Source organism: Cebidichthys violaceus, unplaced genomic scaffold (genome assembly GCF_023349555.1).
Source record: "Cebidichthys violaceus isolate CVI_PGR_0920_01 unplaced genomic scaffold, fCebVio1.0.p SCAF_12, whole genome shotgun sequence".
NCBI classification, from domain to species: Eukaryota; Metazoa; Chordata; class Actinopteri; order Perciformes; family Stichaeidae; genus Cebidichthys; species Cebidichthys violaceus.
The window spans coordinates 14,139,321-14,163,826 of NW_027176285.1; the positions used below are offsets into that span (position 1 = coordinate 14,139,321).

Here is a 24,506-nt window from a genome sequence, read left to right on the forward strand (position 1 = left end):
GCAAGAGAGTTATGAAAATGGCTTTCCATCGGAGAGCGGCTATTTTCCACATTGTTATCGTAGAAACACCATCCACCAGTGGCACTTATAGCTCTACATACTGTACACACATACTTTACTCAGGCACTGTCCTTGAACACATATTTGCTTTAACTTTACTTTGTGCTGCTTTGTGCAAATAAGTTTTAAATGCACTATTTCCATTTGAAAGCAGATAGCCACTTTACGTTCAAGATTTTCAATGCAAAACATGTAATCATTTATGATGCATTCCTATGGGAATATCTAGCAACTAAAGGCGTTAAAATGAGCTCCACTTTGACCCTGCTGTTGTTTTAATGTTGATGCATAAGTAAAAAAACTGTACTGTATTGTACTGCCTCCATTGCCTTAATGGAGGCAAAGCTGTGCTTTGAGCTGAATGCTAACATCAGCATGCTAACTAACATCAGCATGCTAACATGCTCACAGTAACAATACTTACATGATGTTAAGCAAGTATTGTTTACAATGTTCACGGTCTTAGTTTAGCATATTAGCATGCTAGCATTAGTCAGCGCTAAACACAAAGTACAGCTGAGGCTGATGGAAATGCCATTTTGCTGGTATTTGGTCATAAACCAACAAGTATTGCACAAACTTTGTCCTGATGATGGAGCTACTATATGCATGCAAGAGGACTTCAAACACAGCCTTTAAAAAGACAAAACCAAATGCAGCTGTTGAAATCTTGATTGTTTTATTAAATTTATGACTAGCACAAAGAGAGAGTGCACATGAATATTGTCACGCAGGCTACTTTGTTGAAATTGTGAAGCCCCACTGCCACACCCAAGCACATGAACCAAATCAGATTTCAGATGTCAGCACTTCTAATGCTTGGCAAACTTGTGTTACTTTGCGAGCATCTCCAGCCTCTCAAAAACAGCTTTTGTTTTTTTTTCAGGGTGAACAAAGCGTCTCCTGTTTTAAATATAAGAGAGCAAGACTCGAGTCAATAATGCCAGACAATAGACAGCCTGCCGGTGAAGTTGATATGTGGAAGTTTCTATGAAAACAAACCTTTTAAAGGTCAAACGGGGAGTAGGTATGCAGTGTCATCACATTTTCCTCTCTTTACTCTCAGCCTTCACATTTATGCAATGAAAGATCAATAAATTATGGCACAAATCAATGATTCAGAACAGAAGGCTCACTGAAGAAGATATGACTTAACCGTCCAATATAATGACATGTTTGGTCATTTATTATCTCTTTTTTTGGCTGGTGGCTTTCCTGTTTAAGTGATTGTAGATGCGTTTCTGTTGTCTGGTTACGTTAATCCACGTTACTCTGTGAGCTGCTGTCTGTATTCAACCAGACATCGAACTGATGAATAACGGTACCGAAAAGTGGCTTCTCACTTTGTTCTGTGACAGTAAATCATTCAGCAGCATAAAAACAAATTCCTCATAGACATCTCGCACAGTACTCTAGAGCAGTTGATCCTCACTGGGAAAACAGAGTGGAGACACAGAGAAGTAGTCTATTTGATTGATTGTAAACTTTGCTGAAGATTGTACTATATGTTTATCACAGTAAACGGGCATCCCGTCCAGAAGCAGTTCGTCCAGCATGCTACAGACCCTCTGCTCTCCATGATGGACAGCGGCGATCAGACCGCCCCCCATCACACACAGGTCATACATCACCCTCTCTCTTTAAACCCAGATTCATCATGTCGTCTCTCCTGATTTGCTACTTTTTAAAACATATACTGCTTCTCTTTTTTGCACTTTTTTATTTTTTTTTTTCCCGTCGTATGTTTTTACCGTAGGAGGAAGATGCCGAAATAAAGGATATTGTCAGTGGAGTGACCAGGGACAGCACAGGGACGGACAGCGGGATGTGGGACGCGGTGGACTCAGAAGATTTCCTGCCAGCTACTGACACACCTCCACCCTACTCAGAGGATTTCTACCTTCCCTCTCTACCCTGCTCTCCCCCACTCTCACCCGCCGACCGGGCCCTCGCCAGGCTGCACCGTCTCGTGTCCTCTGAGCCGACCAATCCCAGAGAAAGTCCGCCCATGGACACTTGTGACCTCAGGTACTAAACACGGTAGAACGTCTTCTCCTGTCTCTGAACGCAGTGTTTTCCGGTTTCTCTGTGTGTAACTGGTCATGTGTTGCTCACCAGTCCCAGTTTAGTGGCTCTGGAAGTGGACAGTGAAGAAGACAGCGCTGAGCCAAAGTCTCCGCTTTCCCCGCTCTTGTCAGACGTTGAGAAAAGTGAAGACAAAAGGGAAACCTTTCGTCCCTCCCCTGACCTCACATGCACTCGCAGTCAATCTGCCTCCTCAGCATGTGAACCCGCCACAAAAGTAAAATACCATCTCAGGTTCAGATAATTCCACTTCTCCTTCTATCACGACACGTTTGAAGACTTGATGTTTTTTGTATTCAAATGTTTTTTCTAGGAAATGGGTGACCTGGGGATTCGACTGCGTTCCTACTCCTACTCTTCCCCCAAAATCAGCTTGCGTCCTGCTCGTTTTGCCCGGGACAACCACACTTCAGATATCAGCCCTGGTCAGTAGCGCCGGGACCATTTACTCCCTCACATAGTTAGAAATGTACAGATGTCTAACACACAACTAACAATGTGTCAGTGAACTAACTTCACTTGTTTGGTGTGTCACTAATGGTCTACATTCAGTTTTTTTCTTAATCCAACTGTCAACTAAAGATAGTCTCACTACTGATGTATTAAGTGCGGTCAACTCCCAACAAATGAATGTGCTTAAAGCGATAGTTCGTCATTATGGGAAATACATCTATTTTTGTTCTTGCCAACAGTTAGATGAGAAGATCAATGTCACTCTCTTGTCTGTCTGTGAATATGAAGCTACAGTGAGAGGACGGGTAGCGTAGCTTAGCGCCTGGTAGCTCACTAATTAACAAGTTCCTGGACATCTAGGAACTCGTCGTATTTAGTGTTTCCAAGCACCAGATTCCCAGCCGTCAGCAGGGTGACGGTCTGCTCCGCTCGGTCCTGGTTCTGGTTGTCCGGTGCCTCCCTTCCCTCCAGCGGGCCCGGCGATACGGCCTGGGCCTCCAGCAGCGTGGTGTCGTCGTTGACTCCCAGCAGGGACCTTCAGAGCAGTGAGGCAAGGCTCTGCTCCTGGCCGGTGGAGGCGCCACTGCTGCGGGGGGTGCAGAGCTCTCCACCAAGTTTCTGGTGAACCTGCATCTGTTTTCCTCGGATCCAACCCGGTGGCACCGATCACAAGCATTCAGAATAGATATGTAGAAATAGCCACTCTTCTCATTTACTTATGCGAGTCATATAGAGGCATCAGTATTAGGTTGAGACTGTTTCATAACAAGTTAAAACTTTCAATTCGTAAAAAAAGTTTAGGTTTTATGGGGTGTTATTTGCTGCACTGTTTCTTGGCTCGGAGCAGTGACTCCTTCAAGGTTTGAGCCTGGAAAAACCACAACAGACAGACATGAGAGTGGTCTTCAACTCTTGGTAAGAAAGCAAATATGCATGTTTCCCAAAACTATTACTTTAACAGTTTTCTTCCAATAGAAAAGGATTCTAGATTTGTTTTTTTTTTTCAAATATTCTCAATTGAGCCTGCTCCACTGCAAGAAATCTGAATTAAAGAGCTCTCAGGCCGGAGTTGACTGTACCGTCCGTGGTGATAGTTTCCACGCTCTGTAGCTGATGTGTGAGCCGCCCTCTGTCCACTGTGCCCTGTAGATGGCGTGCTCCACAGTGTCAGCCACAGCCGATCTCTCCTTCAGGCCCTCTCTCTGTCTAAATCTCTGTCTCTTCTCCACCCTGGTAGTAAGTACTGGACACCTGCAGCCGTCACACTGCGCAGCATAGCCAGCACGCCGCTGTCAGTGTCAGTGCTTATGTGTGTGGTAGTCAAGGTTATTACTGTAAACCGATTCTACAACGGCTGAATATTTAAGTTTTTAAATATTTGACTCAAAAACAGAAACACCTGACTTGGCAGTTCCCCTCAGCTCTACAGAGATTTGTAACATGTGTTAGCTCTTTGTTTTGGTTTTACGGCCTACCAAATGGTTTCCAAAGCGATGGCAGCTGTTTTCACCCCAAAAAACACAGATAAACCAACTGTATGTTCATGCCGCCTGTCCAGCAGCAGCAGCAGCAGAAAGACAAAGTCAGCAACTAGCCGGTGAACACAGTGGAGCGCATTTAGAAGCTAAAATGCCAGATATTTTCTTTGGTTGAGACCAAAACAGAGCTAAAATGAGAGTGAATGCAATGCTTACATTCATCAGGCGGCAACAAAAACATGATTCTGAAGTAATCTTGTGCATGGAGATATCATGACTGCCAGTTGCTTTCCAAATTTAGGAGCATTTATCCAACATCATTTGAAAATACAAAAGATTTTCCCTGCTGAACATGATCTTTAATGAACTTTAATCATCTTAAATGTAAAATCTGTGAATACTTGAATACTCACGCTGAAGTACAAAACTGTGGAAAACAAAAATACGAGTAAACACCAGATGGAATTAGAAAGGGTATTTGAATCATTATTGTTGAAGTAAAAGGTAAATTAGAGCCACTAAAGTGTAATAACCTTGGCGTCAGCCTATGTTTGCGTGTGTGTGTGTGTGTGTGTGTTGCTTCCTTCATCGTGACGCAGCCTTATTGTGATCAGAATGGCAGTGAGTGTGCAAGAGTAATTCACATTTGCAGCGATGAAATGAAAAGACGGCCGATTGCTTTGCAGCCTGGTAAGAGATGATGATGATGATGGTGATGATGATGATGGTGGTGGTGATGGTGTGTGTCTGAGGGGTCAGCCCTTTGTGTCTGCCTGTGCTTAAGCTTTCATATGTTTCGTTCTGTCTTGTTTACGAATCGGTGCTGATCATCTGTTTTATTCACTCTATAACACATTTTCAACGTGTTGTCTTGATTGTTCTTGATCAATTAGTTTTACAACTCCTCCTTCTTTATGTACACAGAGCAAAGAGCCTCCAGTATATCAGAGCAGTCTCATGAAAAAAGGTATTTATGATTTCATTTATATTTCCTTACAAGTCTTATTTGGATTACATTGTCTTGTGTCTCTTGCCTTTCACTTTCGGCCTCGCTCATTTGGGCTTTCGCAATGAATTAAAAAGACGTACGTTACATCAAATATGTAATCCCAGCGCCGGGAGCAACGTATGTGGATAACCATGACATCCAGGTTGCTTGGTGACAGCGGGCAGTGTGCTGCCGTCTTTCATGAAGCTCTTTTGTTTATTTAAAGCACAGCTGGTTTATTGTGCGTTACAGGTGTTTTTTTGTCCTAGTGACATACAGATACCAGTGTGACCCTGAGCTACCCACAGAAACCTGTTTCTGAAACGCACAATGCTCCTTGTTATTTTTCCATCCATGGCTAAGAGTGTCATCTCGCCCCAGATGTACTGTAGTTTACAATGCTGTGTGGCAAAATGATGGTTTATGATTTGAAAAACGGTATCAAATAATGGAAAGTGACAGTGCTGCTTCATATGGTCTCTGTCAGCTCTAAGAGATGTGGCACTGATCAAAAAGAGGATTTCCTTTCCTCTTCCTGTTCCACTCTGCCTATTTTCACTGGTGCCAGCTGATATTTCCTTTCCCCTCTTATGTATAAATACCCTTATTGAACTGCCACACTTCAGTAGCTCCCCCTAGTGGAAGATACCAGACATAATCAGGACAAAATGATAGTATAAAAGCTTCTAACACTCAGCATTTCATCCCATTGATGGAGCCCTTTGTGTGCCTATTCCGTGTGTGAATTGAACAGACAGATTTGCATCTTTAATCATCAGTGTTAAAACGTCAGTGGGTCCCCGTGTGTGTGTGTGTGTGTGTGTGTGTGTGTGTGTGTCTGTGTGTCTGTGTGTGTCTGTGTGTGTCTGTGTGTGTGTGTGTGTGTGTGTGTGTCTGTGTGTGTGTGCGCTGTTCTTTACAGGGAGATTAGGTTCCGTCAGCGAGCCCAGTCTGCTGACGATGAGGGCAGCATGGAGCTGGCAGAGTCCCTCCAACATCTCACCCTGTCTGAGTTCCTCAAAGAGTATGTGGGGGTCGAGCCCTGATCCACTGTTGTAGCGTCCTTTAACCCTCCAGTTCCCACTAACTCTGACCAAGACCGATAGCATGTACGCATCGATTGACAACAAACCACCGACCTCCTCTCCTCCCCTCGTTTCATGTCCACTCCGTGTTTCCTCTCATCTCCTTTATGCGTTTCTGCTCCTCTCCTTGTTTCGTCTCCTCTCATTTCCTCTCCCTGTTTCATATCCTCTACTCTCCTTTCCATGTTTCATCTCCTCTTCTCTCCTTGTTCCTTTTGTCCACTCTTCTCTCCTTTTCTTGTTTCATCTCCCCTCCTCTCATCACCTTGTTTACTCTCCCTTCCTCTCCTCTCCTTGTTTCATATACTCAACTCATTTCATCTAACCGCTCCTCTCCTTCATTCATCTCCTCTTATCTTGTCTCCTCCCATCACCTTCATTCATCTCCCCTCCTCTCCTCTCCTTGTTTTGTCTCCTCTCATCTCCTTGTTTTATGTACTCTCCTGGTTTCATCTCCTCTCCTTGTTGACAAACCTCTCCTCTCCTCTCCTCTCCTCTCCTCTCCTCCTCGTATCCTAACCCCTCCTCGCCTCTCATTGTTTCATCTCCTCTCCTTGTTGACAAACCTCTCCTCTCCTCTCCTCCTCGTATCCTAACCCCTCCTCGCCTCTCATTGTTTCATCTCCTCTCCTTGTCTCGTCTCGTCTCTTCTCTTCTCCTCTGCTCTTCACCTCAACACCTCATCTCTCCTTTCCTATCCTCTCCTCCTCCCACTCTCCTTGTTTCATCTCCTCTCAGCTCCTTTAACAGCAGAACAATAATGAAGTTGTTATTGTCTTTTAACAATATGCACCAGAAGACTGTCATTGTCGTTTTGCATGTATCCAGCCTCTAACAATTTTACTAATTTTACTTTCACAGCTAAGAGTTGCAGAGAACCTCCTGCCTGCACCTTCACTAACCCGTCAGGCTTGCTTTTGTTGTCCTGTAGACTCAGCAAGAAGACAACCAGGACGGCGTGACTTTACCAACTAACACATGTCTGCAAAGAAACTTGACTTGTTTTTAAGGTATACAACAAGTCCCACTGAGATTGTTTTCATGTTTCTTAAGAATCGAAGAGGAGGAGTTGGATAAGTACAACATCCCGACAAAGGTGGAGTCCGAGAAGTACAAAGTCATCCGCACCTTCAGCTTTCTCAAGAGCCGGATGTCCAGCACACGCAACAAAACCAAGGTAAACCCAATTTAAACACGGCACATTACACTCTCAGCCTAGTTTATTAGCTTAAGAATACCAGTAATTGTGTGTATGTACTGGCTGATTACATTGTATTATTTATAACTAAGTATATTTAAGTGTTCATGCTGCTAAACACGATAGAACTTTTGTGAAGGCCAGTATCCCCCGGTCTAGACTATGGAATACGTGACTCTCTGAGAAACACAACCAGGAAACGTTTCTGGTAATGACTGAAGGTCAGAGTGACGGACCAAACATGGGGTCCAACCTCTTTCCTTTTAATGATTAATCCCCTGTTGTTGAGTCAGCACAGAGCGTGGAAGCGCTCCATGACCTGCATCTGTTGTTTATGCTACGCTCCATTTCCTTGTCGGTGGACTTATAGATTGTAAAAAAAAAAAAAAAAAAGAAAAGGCGGGGATTCCTTCCAGGCTCGTATATCTACTCACTTGTGGGGAGAGTTCACTCCGCAATTAGAAACTCACTCTGGTTTGTGAAAACATGAATTGAGGCCCCGCTTTGCTCAGAGCGCTTAGCTGTAGCGGTTTCACGTTTAGCCTGCATGGCCTCTTTGTTGGCGCTCATGTCTCCGGCATGGCTTTCCAAGGGGAAGGGGAAGGACAGAGAGGCCAAGGAGAGGCCGCTGAATGGACATCGGTTCAACACAGGGTCCTGTTTGGGCCCCACCATGTGCGTGGTGTGCGATAAACCGGCATCTGGAAAGGACCTGCTGCATTGCTCCGGTAAGCAATGGCGTAATTTTGAAACTTTATTATTTATTTACAAAAAAAGTGCATTTACAAAAAAATCTTTCTTTCCCAGGTTGCACTGCAATCGTCCATAAGGGCTGTAAGGAATCTGTCCCCCCATGTCTGAAGGTGAGTATCGGTTTTTTTAATGTAAGAATAAAAAAACATCCCCACTGGAGCCCTGTCCTTGTGTGTGACCAGCCTCTCTTATTTGTATTACTCAGAAACTTCAGGACAAATATGCCGTTACCCTGGTGAAGAGCAGGACAGCATCCCTCCCACAGAGTGAGTTCACAACACAAAGGTTCCCAGTCACCAACAGCTCTGGTAACCATATTGTGCGTGGCATTTCCTGTTTGTAACGTTTGATTCTGGGAATGATTATTGTTGATTCTCTGTGCTTTCACCCCTGCAGATTTCACAGTGAGAGACAGTCCTCCTCAGTGCGTCCTCCCCGTCTCCACCTCTCTGCCTGTCATGAAAGACACTGCGACCCAGCCATGCCTGCTCTCTGGGACGTTCCCAAACAGTGACAGGTCATAGAGCCCTCTATCAATCACATGATATGAGTTGAGGATATTGGTAAACATTTTGTGGGTTGTACTGGTTGTTCATGCTTTTTTTTTTGTATTTGGGTAACAGTCGGCTCAGTGAGAGTTCAGAGACGGAGTCTGACGCCTGGAAGATCAACGGCCGATCAGAAGAGCTCCTGCCGACTCCAGGGTCCTCCACCTCCACCGACTCATCCTTCGGAGAAGGTATGATGCCATATTTGCTCGTTGTTTTCAGTGTTTATAGATTTGGACAAACCTATAAAGAAGCAGATGTGTTTCTCATTTTTACATTCAATTCAGGCTCCCAGATGTTGTTGCCTCTCCGGTTGGAAATCATTGAAAAACAGATATTATATATTTAAAAAATGCCATTTTCACCCAGATTGTATTCACCCTGATCGTTTTTCTTTTGTAAGATTTCAACCTCATTCTTTTTATAGTTATTAAAAACAAACGTAAATGTCTGGTGATAAATTGTTCTTTTGGTTCCAAATGTGTTTGACGATGTGTTGGAAATTAAATCCATATGACTCCGGAATGTTCCAAGTAAAAATACTTTAAAGTACTATTTAGATACAACTTCATCCCATCAAAGGGTGACAAGCTTTTATATGTTTAAGGAAAAAACTCCTTTCCTTCTTTGAAATTCCACATGAATGCAGTGAAAAAAACACACAAACATGCATTTGTGGATCAAACGTAACAGGTCAGGTGATCTGGCAAAACACATTTCATCATTAGTTGTAGTTTAGAAATATGTAGGAGATACAGTTAGCATTATCTATTTAAAGTACTAATATTGTATTCAAGTTGGGTTGGTTCAAATTGGTTGGTGATATATTACAGCCGACAAACTAAACTACTATATAACACTAAAAACTGTTAGTTTAATTATTTTTTTAACTATGCAATGTTGTTTCAGTTTTTCTTAAATGATATTGTTTTTATTTCGTTTCAATGTTCAACAATATGTTCCACTGCTTATTACGTTTGAGTTCAGATAATAACTCTGTTGGTATTTGTTTGTTGAATGGGAAAAATGCATTTATCAACACCTTAAATTACTCCCAAATAATTCAACTTTTTTTTTTAATTTGTGGAAACATGTGATGACCAGTATTGAGACAAATTACTCCCCGTCCAAATAGCCCAAGGGATGAATAAATGAATTGAGATGAGTGGAGGTAAAGAGCCACATCTCTCTCCAGCAACTGTTCAAACTGAATCCTGGATTTTTGATTGACAGTGATTTTGTACTTCTTTGCCTCCGTAGACTGCGTGGATGCGTGTGTCCACAGTGACATCTCGGCCGACGCCGCGGACTACGAGGCTGAGTCGTGGAGTCTTACTGTGGAGCACAAGTTCTGCAAGAAGCAGGACAAGCGAGCTGTCAAGAGGCAGGATGTGATCTACGGTGAGCAGATGAGTTGTGAAAGAAACCCACTGGAGTGTGTCACTTTCTGCCATTAATATGATTGAGGGAGAGATAAAGCTATGCGACGTAACGTAACGCTTGTTTTCATGCGACACACGCGTTGAATGTTGACAATGTTGAACCTCAGAGCTGATGCAGACCGAGCTCCACCACCTACAGACGCTACACATCATGGCCGAGGTTTTCCGGCGAGGCATGAAGGAGGAAGTGCAGCTCGAGCCGGAGGCGTTGGAGCGGGTCTTCCCCTGTCTGGACCAGCTGCTTCTCTCCCACCACGCCTTCTTTGCCACCATGAAGGAGCGGCGACACAGCTCAGCCCAGCCCCAGGGCCACGGCAACTACCTCATCCGGCGAATAGGAGACGTCCTGCTCCAACAGGTCAGCCGGTCCTCTGGGGCGGCCTCTCTCTCTCTCTTATGTGTGATGGAGGGAAACCAGCGACGGTGCGAATCACTCTTTTTCTTCTTTTTTTTTTCTGCAGTTTTCAGATGAGAATAGTCAGAAGATGAAGCAGGTGTACGGTGAATTCTGCAGCCGTCACAACGAAGCGGTCAACTGCTTCAAAGAGCTCCAGCAGCATAACAAGAGATTTCAGATTTTCATTAAGGTACTTTTTTTATTTTACTAATTCTAAAATGAAAGCAAAATGACCCTTCTGATCAGGAAGATAATTGTTTATGTTACTTTTACAAGCAACAAGGTAATAATTATTTGGTGAAACGGAAGGAGATCCCAGAGTGCATCTTGCTGGTAACCCAAAGGATTACAAAGTACCCAGTGCTGCTGGAGAGGATCTTACAATATACTCAAGGTAGGTCGTATACCGCCCTCTACTGGCTACATGTTTGTATCGTCAATAACGATGCTTTAAAAGTATACGTTCAAGCCCTCATGCGTTTCTCCCTCCTGATCCCTCAGAGGACACAGTGGAGCATGCCGACCTTTCCAAAGCACTGGCTCAGATCCGAGAGGTGATTGCAGCCGTGGACCTGAGCGTCAGCGAATACGAGCGGCGCCAGAGGTTACAGGAAGTGTGGAACCGCATGGAGAACCGCAGCGCGGCCAAGCTGAAGAACGGCCATGCTTTCCGCAAGCAGGACATGATGGGGCCGGGGCAAACGCTCAAACACCAGGGCCTGCTTCTGTGGAAGACCGCCACCGGTCGACTTAAAGGTGAGGCCCGAGTTTGTTGTTGTGCGATCGATCTGCTGTTTTTGCATCCTTTTTGTTGAACGCATGTCCAAAATGTGAATAAGTGATCAGTTCCGTGACATGTTTTGTCCTGCTTATCCTCTCTTCCGTAGATGTCCTGGCACTGCTTCTCACAGATACACTCATTTTCCTGCAAGAAAAAGACCAGAAGTATACGTTTGCCGCAGTGGTACGCGCACAAAATTGATTTTGACGCTGACAATCTTGTGCGTCTGTTACGATGTTCCACCCTATTACCTGTTCGGTGTTTTTATCTCGGGCCGTTATCACATCATGTCAAAATAAATTAAGTCCCCCCCCCCCCCCCCCCGCTTGTAATGTGCCTCAGGATCAGAAGCCTCCAGTCATCGCGCTGCAGAAGTTAATAGTGCGAGAAGTAGCAAACGAAGAGCGGGGGATGTTTTTGATCAGCGCGTCAGCCGCCGGGCCAGAAATGTACGAGGTCCACACGTCATCCAAAGAGGAGCGAAACACCTGGATGAGGCTCATTAGAGAGGCAGTGGAGAGGTGTGTGTATAGGTCTCTGTATTATCTGTGTGTGTGTGTGTGTGTGTGTGTGTGTGTGTGTGTGTGTTAAGGAGGAGGAGGACCATTTGCAAAAAGTCTAACCCGCAGTGATTTATTGCTCTGCTCAGCTGTCCGGAGGAAGAAGAAGAATCCACGAGTGAGTCCGAAGAGGAGAGGCGAGCTGCCGAGGCTCGTATTCAGAAGATCCATAAATTACAAGGTATTTTGAAACCCGCGGCATCACTTTATTTGTTTTCTTGAATATTCTTTGCCCCCCCCCCCCCCCTCCCGAGTTAACGTTTCACAATGCTCCATCTGTGAAACCCGATGAACTTGCGTATCAGAGAGTCTGATGAGCCAGGACCAGCGGATCTGCTCCAGCCTGGAGGAGAAGCTGCAGGTCTACGCGGGGCTCGCCGCCCTGAGCGGGAGGACGGACGCGGCGCCGGTCGAACCGCGGCTGCTCGTCCAGCCGCACTCGGAGGAGCTGCCCCAGGCTACAATGCTGCTGTCTGCCGCTCTGCAAGAGGGTGAGCTGCTTTACATGTACTGCACCCTGCAGGAACAAACACAGACAAACAGACAAACAAGAAAGTAAGAAAGCTATAAATAAACGGTTTGTATGATGTCATTGAAAGCAGATATCTGGACATTTTTGTTTATTCATGTACAGTATTTGTTAACAATTAAAACCTCTACAGTATGAAGACATATTTTATATTTTTACAACTGTTTTTTTTTTAAATACTATACATTCATTATGCTGTTTAAACAACAGCATCCACTTATGCCTATCCTCAGTAATAAGTTGCTGACAAATACATGAATAGACACACAATTACAGCTACATCATAGTGTGTTATAAATCATTCATTAAATGTACTGCTTATGAAGTCTAAAGTGGGGCATTAAGTGTGGGAATTTAAAGAAATGCAGTCTAATGTATAATTTTTTATTAATTAATATTTTTTCTTAGGCATATATAAGATTAAGGTCAGGTTTATTTCATTGCAGCCTTTAAATAGATGTTATTTTTTCATTATTGCTTTTTTTTGGTCAGCATGAACACATTTAAGGGACTAAAAGCGGGATAAGCATTCTTTTTGTCCCTGAGAACTCCTTTTGTGGGATTTTTTTTTTTAATCACAAAATGTTGTCTTTGTTCTTCCAGGCAGAACTCTCGGTCTCATATTAAACAGGTGTGAAGTGATAGAGCAGCACACTAAGTTTCACACTCTGCTGTTGTTTTTTCGTTTCCCCAGCTGAGAACCTGAAAGCCACGCTGTCATCTCAGGCCTGTTCTCCATCGACTCACAGCCCGGACTCTGACACGGACTCTGTGTTTCCCGTCAGCCCTGCTACGCCTTTACAGCCCCCCTCAGACTCTGAGGCCTCACCCGAAAACCCGGAGGCCAGTGAGGGGAGCTGGACTGAGACCCTTGTGCTTCAGGCCTCATCTCTCCTGCAACAACCAGACAGGAATGACATTGACTTCAAGGTACAGCGCGGTTTCTGCTCTATAAAATGTGCGTATTTTATAGCCTCTCTCGTATGACCTCGCGGTGTGAATAAAGGTTGTGAATTGGATAGGTGTTTTTCAGTTAAATATTGATGCAGAAGTATGATGCAATGTTCAGTGTAGTTGCGATGGGGGAGGTACGGCTGCCTTTTCAGAGGCATTATAGGTCATTATAGTCTCTTACTGCCTGCATCTGAACCTCAGCGCTTTCCATTTCTTCACAGATTCAAGATTGCCAACAGTTGTTTTAATAATTCAGCGCAGTCTATTAGAATTACATTTCAGTCTTAATGTGATGAATCATTGATAAGCTCATAATAAAGGAAGAAGTCCATTTTGTTACCAACAGTATTGCGCCATTAAAAATGGATATGGAGACTTATTCCAATTACCATGCCACAGTTGTGCTCCCGTTTTTTTGTGACCTGTGAGGTAAATGACTCCGATAAGAGGGAATCATTTTATTATCCACTGCAGCGTGTGGTCGTGAATTTGACCCGAAACAGTGTGGCAGGACACAATGCGCCCTCAAGGGGGCGCAAATGTTGCACGAATGCGACTTCCAATTTTGAAAAATATTTCGACTCTCCTGTGAGTAGATTTTTTTTAAAGTGTAACTCGTCGTTTAGCAGAAAAAATGTCTTGCATCAAAATCACAGCGGGCTTGTTAATCTGCATGCTGTGTTTGTGTCCGTTAACAGGTCGCTCAAAGTGTGCAAAGCTTGACCCAGTTACTCTACAGTCTGCAGGTGAGTGATTATTCACTATACGGCTAACCACCTGCTACTGCAGTCCTCATCTCTATTACTATCCAATCGGAAAGCCAGCAAACAATCAAACCTCTTCTATTTATTTATTTTTTTGCTGAGAACATACTATACGCTTTGTCAGTGCCATGCGCAGTCAAAGATAACGGCTTTAATGTGCCGGCACACTCCAGCTCCAGTAAACAGAGAAGCCAAACGCTCAGCTGTTTGAAGCCAAAGGCAGCGAGCAACAGGAGCTGGAATCCTACTGATCTTTTTACTGCTGGGAGACGTACAAGAGTCTTTTGTTTCACTACACACACACACACACACACACACACACACACACACACACACACACACTGGTGCTAAGTATAAGATGTAAATTTGTGCAGAGAGGTTGTGTGTGTGTGTGTGTATTTGCATGAGGGGATGTGTGTGCGCACTCTTGCCCGTCTATGTGAGTTTGAGGTTTTGATTTCAATGATATTTTCGTATTCAAAGTTCTGAATGCATTATTGCATATGAACCTGAAAGCCGCAGTTCTACCAGCGGAGGTGGGCTCATTTCACCGCGTGGAGTTCTGTTGTCTTAAAAGTCAGGGCAGGGTCTGATCAAATCTTTTCCCCATTCAAATCGCCTTCTCATATTACCCTGTTGTTAAGGATGCACATGTGGTTAAAGTGGCCTTTTGCATTTTCATGAAACTCATCTCTGCTTTGACCTGTCGGTTGCAGGCCACCGTCGCCATCCAGGACAGCTGCTATGAGGTCCAGAGGCTCCTCCTCCAAGAGACTGGCCGCCCTTCCCCCCGCGCCCAGCGGTCGCACCTTCCGAGCATCCGGGGCAACACCCTACAAGAGCAGGAGAAGCAGCGTAACCTGGAGAAGCGGAAGGAGGAGGTGGCGGCGGCCCAGCGGCTCCAGGACCGACTGCGCCAAGAGAAGGAGCGCTGGGAGAGGGAGTGCCAGGCCAGGGAGAGCCAGCAGGGGGAGCAGGAGAGCAGGCTGGAGGAGAGGGAGAGGCAGTGCCACCTGGAGACGGAGAGGCTGAGGCGAGAGAGGGAAGAGTTGGACGAGCAGCTGGAGGAGTACCAGCAGAGCCTGGAGCGGCTCAGGGAGGGCCAGAGGAACGTGGAGAGGGAGCGCGAGCGTCTGGAGAACCAGCAAAAGCTGCTCCAGACCTGGAGGCACAGCCGGCAGAGGAGTCTGCCAACTGTGATTCCTCACATGGTCATCCCTCTAGATGGGCAGCAGGTATGGCAACACAACGGACAACTGTTTCTGCTGTCTATGGATTCTGAAGTAACTTCTGATGTTCATTCCGAGGCCTTAATCGAAGGCTCAATAGCGCCTCTGACTAAAGCCCTTGACCCTGACATGAGTGCGAGGTAGATATGCAGTGTTTATGGAGTATTTCTCAGTTGAAGTCGTTAATGAGAAGCTTTTCCCAGACAGCTATCGGCCTGAGTTACGCTGGTTCACTCATTCACACACAGCAGCACAATCCCCTCTTGATATACGACCTGCGATAATGAGAGCAATTTCAGCATCATTTGTCTTAGTGCTCCAGCAGCTCCGCTCACCAATAAACATCTTAATGATTGATGATAATTAAACCATTGCAAATAAAAGCCCCCGACAAAATAATTAAAACCAGAGGCACGCAGCTGAAGAAACCAATCAATCGCGTCCGAAAGGACTTAAATTATCGACACTTTGTTTGAACAGCACCGCAGTGAAAATGTCCCCCCCCCCCCCCCCGCAGCTGGAAGGCATGGAGGATAAAGGGTGCACTGTTCCCCCCGCCCTTTAAGTCTCAATGTACCTCACAAGGACAAGCAGCGGTGGTGAAACTAATATAGCTCGTGCTTCCATGCGAGCCTCTGCCGGGTGCCGCTTTGCGCTGCTCGGTTCAGCAGGTGTGACAGTTCAGAAGACGCACACAGAGAGAGAGAGCACTCGAATGGACAGACAAATGAGCAGGCTGGTTACAATAGTCCCTCTCTCCCTCATTAATTTACACACCTCCGTGGGCTTTTCTTTTTCTTTTGCGCACTTATTTATTTCCATTTATCCATTTTAGTCGAGGCTGCATTAACGGCAGCGGTCTGACAAAGGCGTGCGGAAGCAGTGGAGGTCCTAATGTTCCCCTGCTAATGTTTTAGCCAGAGGCGGCAGTTCACAGGGTCAGAGACGGATCGAATGACACACTCGCTCACGCACGCATGCACGCACACACACACACACACACACACACACACACACACACACACCAGCTCTCAGGTCATTTCTAATTAGCTGTGCTGCCTCCGCTCTGCGGAGGAAAGGAGGCCATGTTGATGTGAAGATGGGACAGGAGAGAGAGAGAGAGAGAGAGAGGATGTTAGGGGCTGGAGCTATTTTTTTGTTTGTTTTATTTGTCCAGGATTTGAGATATCCTACACTGAGAGCTTTGCCTCTCCACAAACACAATGGTGGTTTGTTTGTGAGGCTCAAAAAATCCGCAGCTAAATGTCTTTTTTAGAAACGGACTCCATTACTCGAGAGAATTCACAAAAACACACAGTTAACAGTTTTCATAAGTCACAGTTAAGTCTGTGTATATTATCCAGACTTGGTATTTTGTCTATGCTGTGAGCCATACACGTTAAATTCTATTTGATTGAGCTGCGCTTTGCCCTTCTTCTAACATACAGTTTTAGAGAAAATGATCTGAAAGCACTATTAGCAGAACCTTTCATTGCGGTATCACTTCTAAAATAGATTTCCTGATCCTCCATGTGAATGCATCGGCGCATTTCAAAGAAGAGTCTAGAACGTCAAGAACTCGAGCTCCATCTGAAAGTCTTTTCACAGAGTTCTTGAGTTCAACATGGCCGTGACGATGGATGCTCTCTCTCTCTCTCTCTCTGTCCCCCAGGACTCGGCACCAACTCAGTCCAGAGACCTCGCCGGTAACGGCTCCGTGTTTGTGAATGAAGCCGCGTTCGCCGGCACCAGCGTCAACAACCGTCACGTCCACCACAAAAGAAATGACCCCATCGCGCACAATTGTCTCAACACCCTGCTGGCGAGATCCAACAGCAGACAGACCCCCGTAGCTAAGACTCCCCACAGTCCACACTCAGACTCCCAGGGATGGATGATGGGGACAGGATACCTCTACAGCCCCGCAGGACGGCTGGAGCTGCAGCACACGCCCAGTGGTGAGAAGTTCTACCATCTGTTATAGTGGAGGTTTAAAGCGAAACACAAATCGCTTTTTGCCAAGGGGCTCATTAGGACTCCTATTTTAATTCCTCTTGTCTCCTGTTACCTAATGCATGTTATGTAGGGTGGTTTCGCCTGTGTTCTGGTCTGTCTGGTGTGTAAACTAGGGCTGTAACTAACGGTTATTATCAGTTCACCTGCTGTTAATCCTTCGGTCAATAAAATGTCAGGCAATGGTGAAAAATGCCCGTTACGATTTCCTGAAGGCCAAGGTGCCATTTTCAATTATCTTGATTTGTCCAAGAAACAGTCCAACACCGAAAGACATTCAGTTTATTATCATGTAAGACTGTGTCTCCAAGCCTTTTTGGCTTGTGACCCCCTGAAATATACTATTGTCTACAGGTTTTGATTTAAATCAGGAGTTAGTTTTCTTCTTTTTACTTATTCCAGTAAGCATTCTACAAATGTCCTCCTGGGGATGAATAAAGTATCTATCTATCTATCTATCTATATATCTCCTGAACTCTATTTCTGCTATGTTTTTAGCAATAAAATGTTCTATAAATCAGGATTTAATAATATATGAACAACCCTCTCTGTAAGAAACTTCAGAATATAGATAGGAAGGAAAGTTGGTGTATGTAAGTGATACTGAAGTGGAGATTTCTGGCTGAGTATGTGGGGAAAAAAAAAATCATTTTTAGAAGACGGCCTTTAAAGATATTGGTTGTAAAATTCACTACATTTTTAAGATGCTACAGTTCAATAGGATCAAATAAATTGTGGATAACTTGCATTCAGACAAGTTTTCTGAAAGTCTATGTTTAAATATGCAAATGAGCCATTATCTAACGCTAACTTTTGGTGAATTTAGAAATCTACAGATGCCAATAAGCAGTTAAATAAACTTTCCACTAGTCTGAGAGAGGAAGCAAAATAGTCCGAAATCTCAAAATTGACCCATAACTTTTAGAGCCATAGAAGATAGAAAGCTGCTGAGAAAATTAATTGTCCGTTATTAGATTGTTGAGCACGTAACTGCATTCATTTCCGTATTAACGAGATTTTTGAAAAAGATTTTCTTTTATAACTTTCGGATGCCGTCTGGGAAGGGACGTAGAAAAAAAAAAAAAAAAACCCCACTAATGAATGCATCAAGTAGCTCAATTAATCACTTTCATTACTGCCTATGTTTAATATCCTGTATCTCAGCGCTAATAGCGAGACATTTCACAGCTCAAGTGCCTCTTGTATGGCACAGCCGTGTGCGGTCATCATACCGCGTCTCTGCTGCTCTACATGAATGAGAAAATCTGCTTCCTGTGAGAATGTAAACAAACCCTCCGCCTGCGGTGGTTTCACCCGAGTACGTGAGAGCGTACTGTACACACACTCTATCCCCGGCGAGGCCTTGTCCGTCCTTCCTCCCAGTTAATCAGTGTCTCCTGACAAAAGAAACCGCCCTTCCTCCCCGCCACCTCCACCTGCAACGAGCCCCCCCCCCCCCCCCCCCCCCCCCCCCCCCCTCTCCCCCTCCCCCCCGCCTGCCAAAGGAAGAGAAAATCAATGGTTCCTCTATCTATCGACTGGCAGCGCAGACAACAGCGTGTGAATCACAGTTCACAGGCGATGGCGGCCTGATTGGGACATCGATCTAAAAAAAATCTTTACAAAACTCATTACAGCATGACTTGTCATCGCATCAAGAGATGGCGGGGGAGAGGAGGGGGGGGGGGGGGGGGTTGCAGGCAGGGAAATGAGAGATGCGGACACATGTTAATCTGCGTTTCGCTCGTGAGGCGTCTGCTACACTCCTCGCGTTCGCCCGTCCCCGTTCCTCATCTATTCATGCACAAGCTCGTTCTAATATTCGGGGCGGGGATTAACAGGTTACATTGCGTCTTGATTTTTCAGGCCCTTAAATAAATGAGGTCAGTGCTAAGAGTTTCTGGTGTTGTTTACCAGCAGTGACAGGCAACGCAACCTCCTCCTCCTCATTGATCCGCTTATTAACCTTTTCCTCGTTATTGAGCACACATGAGCCCCGGTGGAACCGGAGTCACTTGTTAACAAGCCGGGGGTGTGTGTATATATATATATATATATATATATATATATATATATATATATATATATATATATATATACGTGGCTGCAATCTACAACGCGGGGTGCGTTCCAGCTCGCAGCTACCCACAATGCATTCCTCGTTGCCTGCGATGAAATACTCCGAAAGAGATGGAATAATATTGGCCAATCTTCGCATGATTCCTCTTCAGGTTTATAGCTCTATAAGAAGTCCTTAAGTGTTTTTGTATGCAGGCTCAGATTTTAAGACCTCCTCATGCTGGATCACCTGCCGCCTGCTTACGAGGAGGAACCTAGTATCTCTGTTTATCGTGGGAAAAGGAAAGGAATCTCTTTCAGATGCAAATTCCCCATTGTTCCGCCAGTCACATGGAACAAAACATGATCTCACTTCTCATTCTCACCTGAGCATGTGAAGATTTCCTCTCATGCACACACACACACACACACACACACACACACACACACAAACACAAACACACCAATACACACCCTTTTTTCATTCAGTGTGTCGAGATTTCCATAATTTGTTCCTGCACAATGTAATCTCGGGGAACCAGTTGGATGGAATTTTGTGAAATGACGCCTCATCTGGTGAGTCGTGTCTGGGGTTTTTTCGTCGCTCACCTTTTCACACAAAGGACGAGAGCATGGCGAGTCGGCCGAGGGAGAAAAGAGAGATGAAGCCGGCGCTCTTTACAGTATGTAGATTCATTCACACCTTATATAATGTGCTGCGTGATGCACAAACCTGATCTGTGGCCGTCTGACAAAGCGTCGGGCTGCACAGCGGTGGTTAAACGATACTATTGATTATTTTTGCTCAATACTGAGATCACAGCTAGAATATATTAGCGTGAAATAGATCGTCTCGTCCCACCAGAGCATGGAATTTCTCTTTGTCTCACCAATCAAGACACGGTAAAAGCAATAGACAGAATATAAATAATTAGATAGTTCATTATATTGATCGCACGGAAGAATCCCTGATATAGATTTGTATTTACCAGCCATGTTCTCAAGCGGCTTTGACTGTCATAGACACAGTTTTCCTGGGTAAAGCAGTATTTCACGTTGCATCTACCGATTCTGGCAACCCACAATTATTCAGGTAGTTCTAACAACCCGAGCCAACTGGTTTCTGTTTGCCACCGCTGGCTTTACCGTACTAGACTGAGATGTTCTCCAAATGTTCAAGCAGCCCTGACAAATTCGTATTTTTCCTTTCTTTAGATAGCACACATTTCGCCGTCTGCGTTGTAACACATTAATTATGCTGAAATGGCGTCACTTGATGGTTAAAGGCAGAGATTGAGTGTTTTTTTGTCATCCGGCTGCACGCTGATGTCTCATCTATCAGAGGCCGGGCCTATATGGTGGCTAACAGATCCACTCTAACAGACTCTTATATAATTAATCAAACGGAGACACTTTTCCTACGGGGGACACAATAAGGCAATTTATAGTTCACGCCATCTGTTACCATGACAGCACACCTGCCCTAATGCTAGACGGCACCCACCATGCACGCAAAATGTAACCGCGCACACATCCTCGACTAGATGCCACCCATAAAAACAACTCTTCCAGAATCTCTTTTTAATTGAATAATAATGCTATTGATCCATGAAGGGATCGGGGCGTGAAGCCGGGGATGTAATATTTAGCTAAAAAAATAAATAAATAAAAAACCGCTTCGCCGGCCCATATGTCTGCCAACTCCAGGGTTTGAATCCTCGTTATCTGCCTTGAGGCTGCTCTCGCTAAGATCTCCGTTCATCCCTCCTCGTTTCCGGTGCGCCTCGTTTCCTCGTCTCCTCTTGTTAACCGTCGAGTGTGTGTGGAGGCGGGTGTCATCGAATCCCGACCATGACGATGGATTATGTTGACAAAGATAATAATAAAAGTGGCACCTCTAAGTAGAAGTGTGTGTGTGTGTGTGTGTGTGTGTGTGTGTGTGTGTGAGGGGGGGGGTGATTGATAGCTTGAAGGGTCTTTTTTGTCTCATGCTCCGGTGCAGGAGAGAAGCACGTGAGGCTGAGCCGCAGCAGCTGTGGTTGATCTATATGCAGTTAGCGATTTACATGAGAGGACCAAACAATTAGACTGAGCTCATTAAACAAGTGGTGCCGGTCCCATCCTGGTGATTATGTGTCAGCGGTTAGTAAGTGAGTGATTTAGTCAATGGATTACCAGCATCAGTAGCTGCATTGTTTTCTACAAATAGTGTTTTATTGTGTGTGTGTGTGTGTGTGTGTGTGTGTGCTCTCTCTCTCAGATCTGAACAGTCACGGCTACATCGGGGAGACCTGGTCGTCAACGGCAAGCGGAACTGACTCGTATCCTGCGCTGCCTCATCCCGGTGACCCTCAGCTGGACCTCAGCGCACTGGTTTCCTTGGAGACTGACAGCGGTGGGGAGGAGGGCAGCGAAGAAACCATTGTGTACCTCTGAATGGTGATGCATTGTAGACTCTTCAGCAGCCAACCCAGCACTTCAGACATTTGGTGAAAGCACCAGGACCGGGTCGAGTGTGACTTCAGAAAGCATTTCTCTCTTTAACATTCTTTCGTCATGCTTTATTTTTATATTTGAAAGGATAGTTTTGTGATCTTTTTATGTATGCGTGTGTGTAAAGTTACAAAAAAAAAGATAAAGAAGGTTGTTTCAGACTCAATCGCACATGTGTCATGCACCTTAGCTCCAGGCACCACTGGGTGTTCAATGTCTCTTTATTTTAATTTGTTTGTGCGTGTTATTGACTGAGTCCCTGCAGCTACACCCCACCCGCCTTCCCCCCCCGCCTTCCTTTCTCAGGCCCCACATATCTCGCCCCCCCTTGAGCGCTACGTTTATTAAATTTACCACAAAAGAGGAGAAGAAGCGTACACCCGATACCGGCCAACGTCAGGCTGTGTCTCTCTAGCGGGTGATTGTCTCGCCATGGAGCAGACGGCCCCCTCTTTCATTTATCAGAGCCGAGCGTAACGTGAAGCCCAAAACATCAGGATTGAATGATGAGGTGCGACGCAGTCAGTCCCACATTTTCCAGACCCGCTGCCTGTTGCCATCATTTATTTCTCTTTATCTGAGGCACGTTTTTCTTGTTAAGAGAAATAAGCGCTGATGCGGTTTTTAAGAGAGATGTTGCAGCTGTGCTAATATGTCAGTTTCAGAGTGTACATTCAACTGCAAACGCCTGGGAAAGCTGGTTTTAAGCCCGACTGTTCCTGTGAAAATCAACAGGAAGTTGTGGCGAAAAAGATGGAAAACCCCTTTTAAGTACTCTTGTAATTATTTTACAGCAATTCTCATCACAAATGTCTGACCATATTTGTATTTATTTATTGTGTTTGTCGTGTTTAGCCACACTAGCAACAATTTTGGTGATCCCAAAACATTTCTACACACACACACACACACACACACACACACACACACACACACACACACACACACACACACACACACACACACACACACACACACACACACACACATATAAGCTGTAAAGGGTGGAAGATGTCCTGAAATTACCTTCGTAAGCACCCAGAAAAAAAATAAGACGGTTGCTTTATTGATACTATCATACTTAACGCTAAACTATTACACTTGAATATTTAGTATATGTACTTATTATCCCTCTTGAGCATTTTTATATGTAAAGAGGTCCCTGTGCCAATGCTTTAGGTGTCCCTTGATGGTTTTTACTGTTTACTGTCTAATTACTGTTGTCGTTTCTTAATGGGACAATAAGGCAGTGGCAGTATTTTGATGTGATTTTAGTACCATGTATATATATATGTTTGTGCTACTATTTTTATTTATTACAGTTTTACAGTGCTTTGTGAAGGGTTGTGTTGTACATAGTAGTTTACCTGTGTGAGCAGATGAGCAGGTGTGTGTGTGTGTGTGTGTCCGTTCGTTCGTCTTGTGTGCTCAGACGTGTCCTTATTGATAAAAATGACTTTTATTGATCTTGACATGGTGCTTTGTTTTTTCTTTAGGCTATAAAATGGTGCTAAGTGAACCTGTGAATACAATAAAAAGAAAAAGAAAAAAAAAAGCGAGCTGGTTGAAGCACAAACACAATATTCAGCTTGGGTACAAGTATCGCTTCAGCTTTTATGGCCCCGGTCTGAGTGCGAAGCGCCTCCAACTGTGTTAACAGACGTGTGCTCAGTTGCCAACGGTGGCAGGTGGTAGACCAGGTGCATGAATGACAATGATTTCCTGTCAGACTGCACCTCCTGAATTTGCAATCACAAAATCCATCCAACTATGGAATGGACGCAATATTGTTGGGCAGCAACAATCGACCGTGTCACCAATTTTTTCTTGGGCGGGGGTTATTTAATTCTTTAAATTTCTGAAAACACTAAGACTTTTACAGGTGTGAAGATTCCCCACTAATCACAGCCCGTCTCTCAAGTAGAGGCTAAAAATAAAAAATAAAAAATAAAAACAGAGATAGCTCAATTTGGAGCTTCCTGGCGTTCCCTGACAGCAGTAATGTATTTCATATGCTCCACCTGTGTCTCTGTTGCTCTTCCCCTTTCAGACAGAAGAGCAGATGCTTGAGATGAACACGGTTCCCCCTGCTCTACCTCCAACATGCACCTTATTATTTCACAGAGGCGCCGCATACAGACTCCCACTCCATTCCTTATCAGCTGCACTGACAGTTCTCTAGATTATTAGATTGTGCTTTATTAAATGTCATTTGCAGGGACGTCCAGTGTAACTCATGCTCTAATTACCACGTATTGTTTTTAATAATTTTACTCAAACTGGATTACCTTATTCTTATTTAACTTCGGTCTAATGAACTAGAGCGGTGGTGGATAAGCCGCTCTAATAAACTAGCACAAGCAAATGTCATTTGGATAGTATCTAGTGTCTCTTCCATATCTTTCTCCTTTATTAAATCGCTCTCATACACGCCGCTCGCGTGAACAACAGTGTGGAGTTCCTCAGGGGTCAGTTTCTGGGCCTATTGTGTTCATTCTCTCAAATCTATTACCGCCTCAAACGATGGAGAACACTAAATCTGTGCAGGCTGTTCTCATGCACTGTTGGTAGCTAGACCCATGAAAAGTAATGCAGTACACTTGGTATATAACCCACGTTGTCATCTTGTCTATGATCC

The 24,506-nt window shown here is 44.7% G+C and overlaps 1 protein-coding gene across 4 annotated transcripts in view; it reads left to right on the plus strand.

Annotated features, from left to right (window-relative positions):
- The window catches only part of arhgef28a (Rho guanine nucleotide exchange factor (GEF) 28a), a 38,574-nt gene extending 15,234 nt beyond the window's left edge, over window positions 1-23,340 (plus strand). The window contains exons 10-36 of one of the 4 annotated variants that reach the window (XM_068706604.1): window positions 1,579-1,679; window positions 1,817-2,088; window positions 2,179-2,362; window positions 2,459-2,570; window positions 3,748-3,834; window positions 5,001-5,043; window positions 5,987-6,088; window positions 7,203-7,326; window positions 7,940-8,075; window positions 8,155-8,210; window positions 8,306-8,408; window positions 8,497-8,617; window positions 8,724-8,839; window positions 9,909-10,049; window positions 10,198-10,448; window positions 10,552-10,677; window positions 10,764-10,881; window positions 10,989-11,243; window positions 11,375-11,451; window positions 11,611-11,789; window positions 11,918-12,009; window positions 12,134-12,319; window positions 13,052-13,287; window positions 14,010-14,057; window positions 14,792-15,310; window positions 16,977-17,262; window positions 21,636-23,340. In XM_068706604.1, coding sequence (XP_068562705.1) covers window positions 1,579-1,679; window positions 1,817-2,088; window positions 2,179-2,362; window positions 2,459-2,570; window positions 3,748-3,834; window positions 5,001-5,043; window positions 5,987-6,088; window positions 7,203-7,326; window positions 7,940-8,075; window positions 8,155-8,210; window positions 8,306-8,408; window positions 8,497-8,617; window positions 8,724-8,839; window positions 9,909-10,049; window positions 10,198-10,448; window positions 10,552-10,677; window positions 10,764-10,881; window positions 10,989-11,243; window positions 11,375-11,451; window positions 11,611-11,789; window positions 11,918-12,009; window positions 12,134-12,319; window positions 13,052-13,287; window positions 14,010-14,057; window positions 14,792-15,310; window positions 16,977-17,262; window positions 21,636-21,811 — 4,247 coding nt within the window. In that variant the 3' untranslated portion in view covers window positions 21,812-23,340. The remainder of the gene's footprint in view (window positions 1-1,578; window positions 1,680-1,816; window positions 2,089-2,178; window positions 2,363-2,458; window positions 2,571-3,747; window positions 3,835-5,000; window positions 5,044-5,986; window positions 6,089-7,202; window positions 7,327-7,939; window positions 8,076-8,154; window positions 8,211-8,305; window positions 8,409-8,496; window positions 8,618-8,723; window positions 8,840-9,908; window positions 10,050-10,197; window positions 10,449-10,551; window positions 10,678-10,763; window positions 10,882-10,988; window positions 11,244-11,374; window positions 11,452-11,610; window positions 11,790-11,917; window positions 12,010-12,133; window positions 12,320-13,051; window positions 13,288-14,009; window positions 14,058-14,791; window positions 15,311-16,976; window positions 17,263-21,635) is intronic. The other 3 variants (XM_068706605.1, XM_068706606.1, XM_068706607.1) reach the window with 3 other exon arrangements.
- Window positions 23,341-24,506: the final 1,166 nt, after the last annotated feature.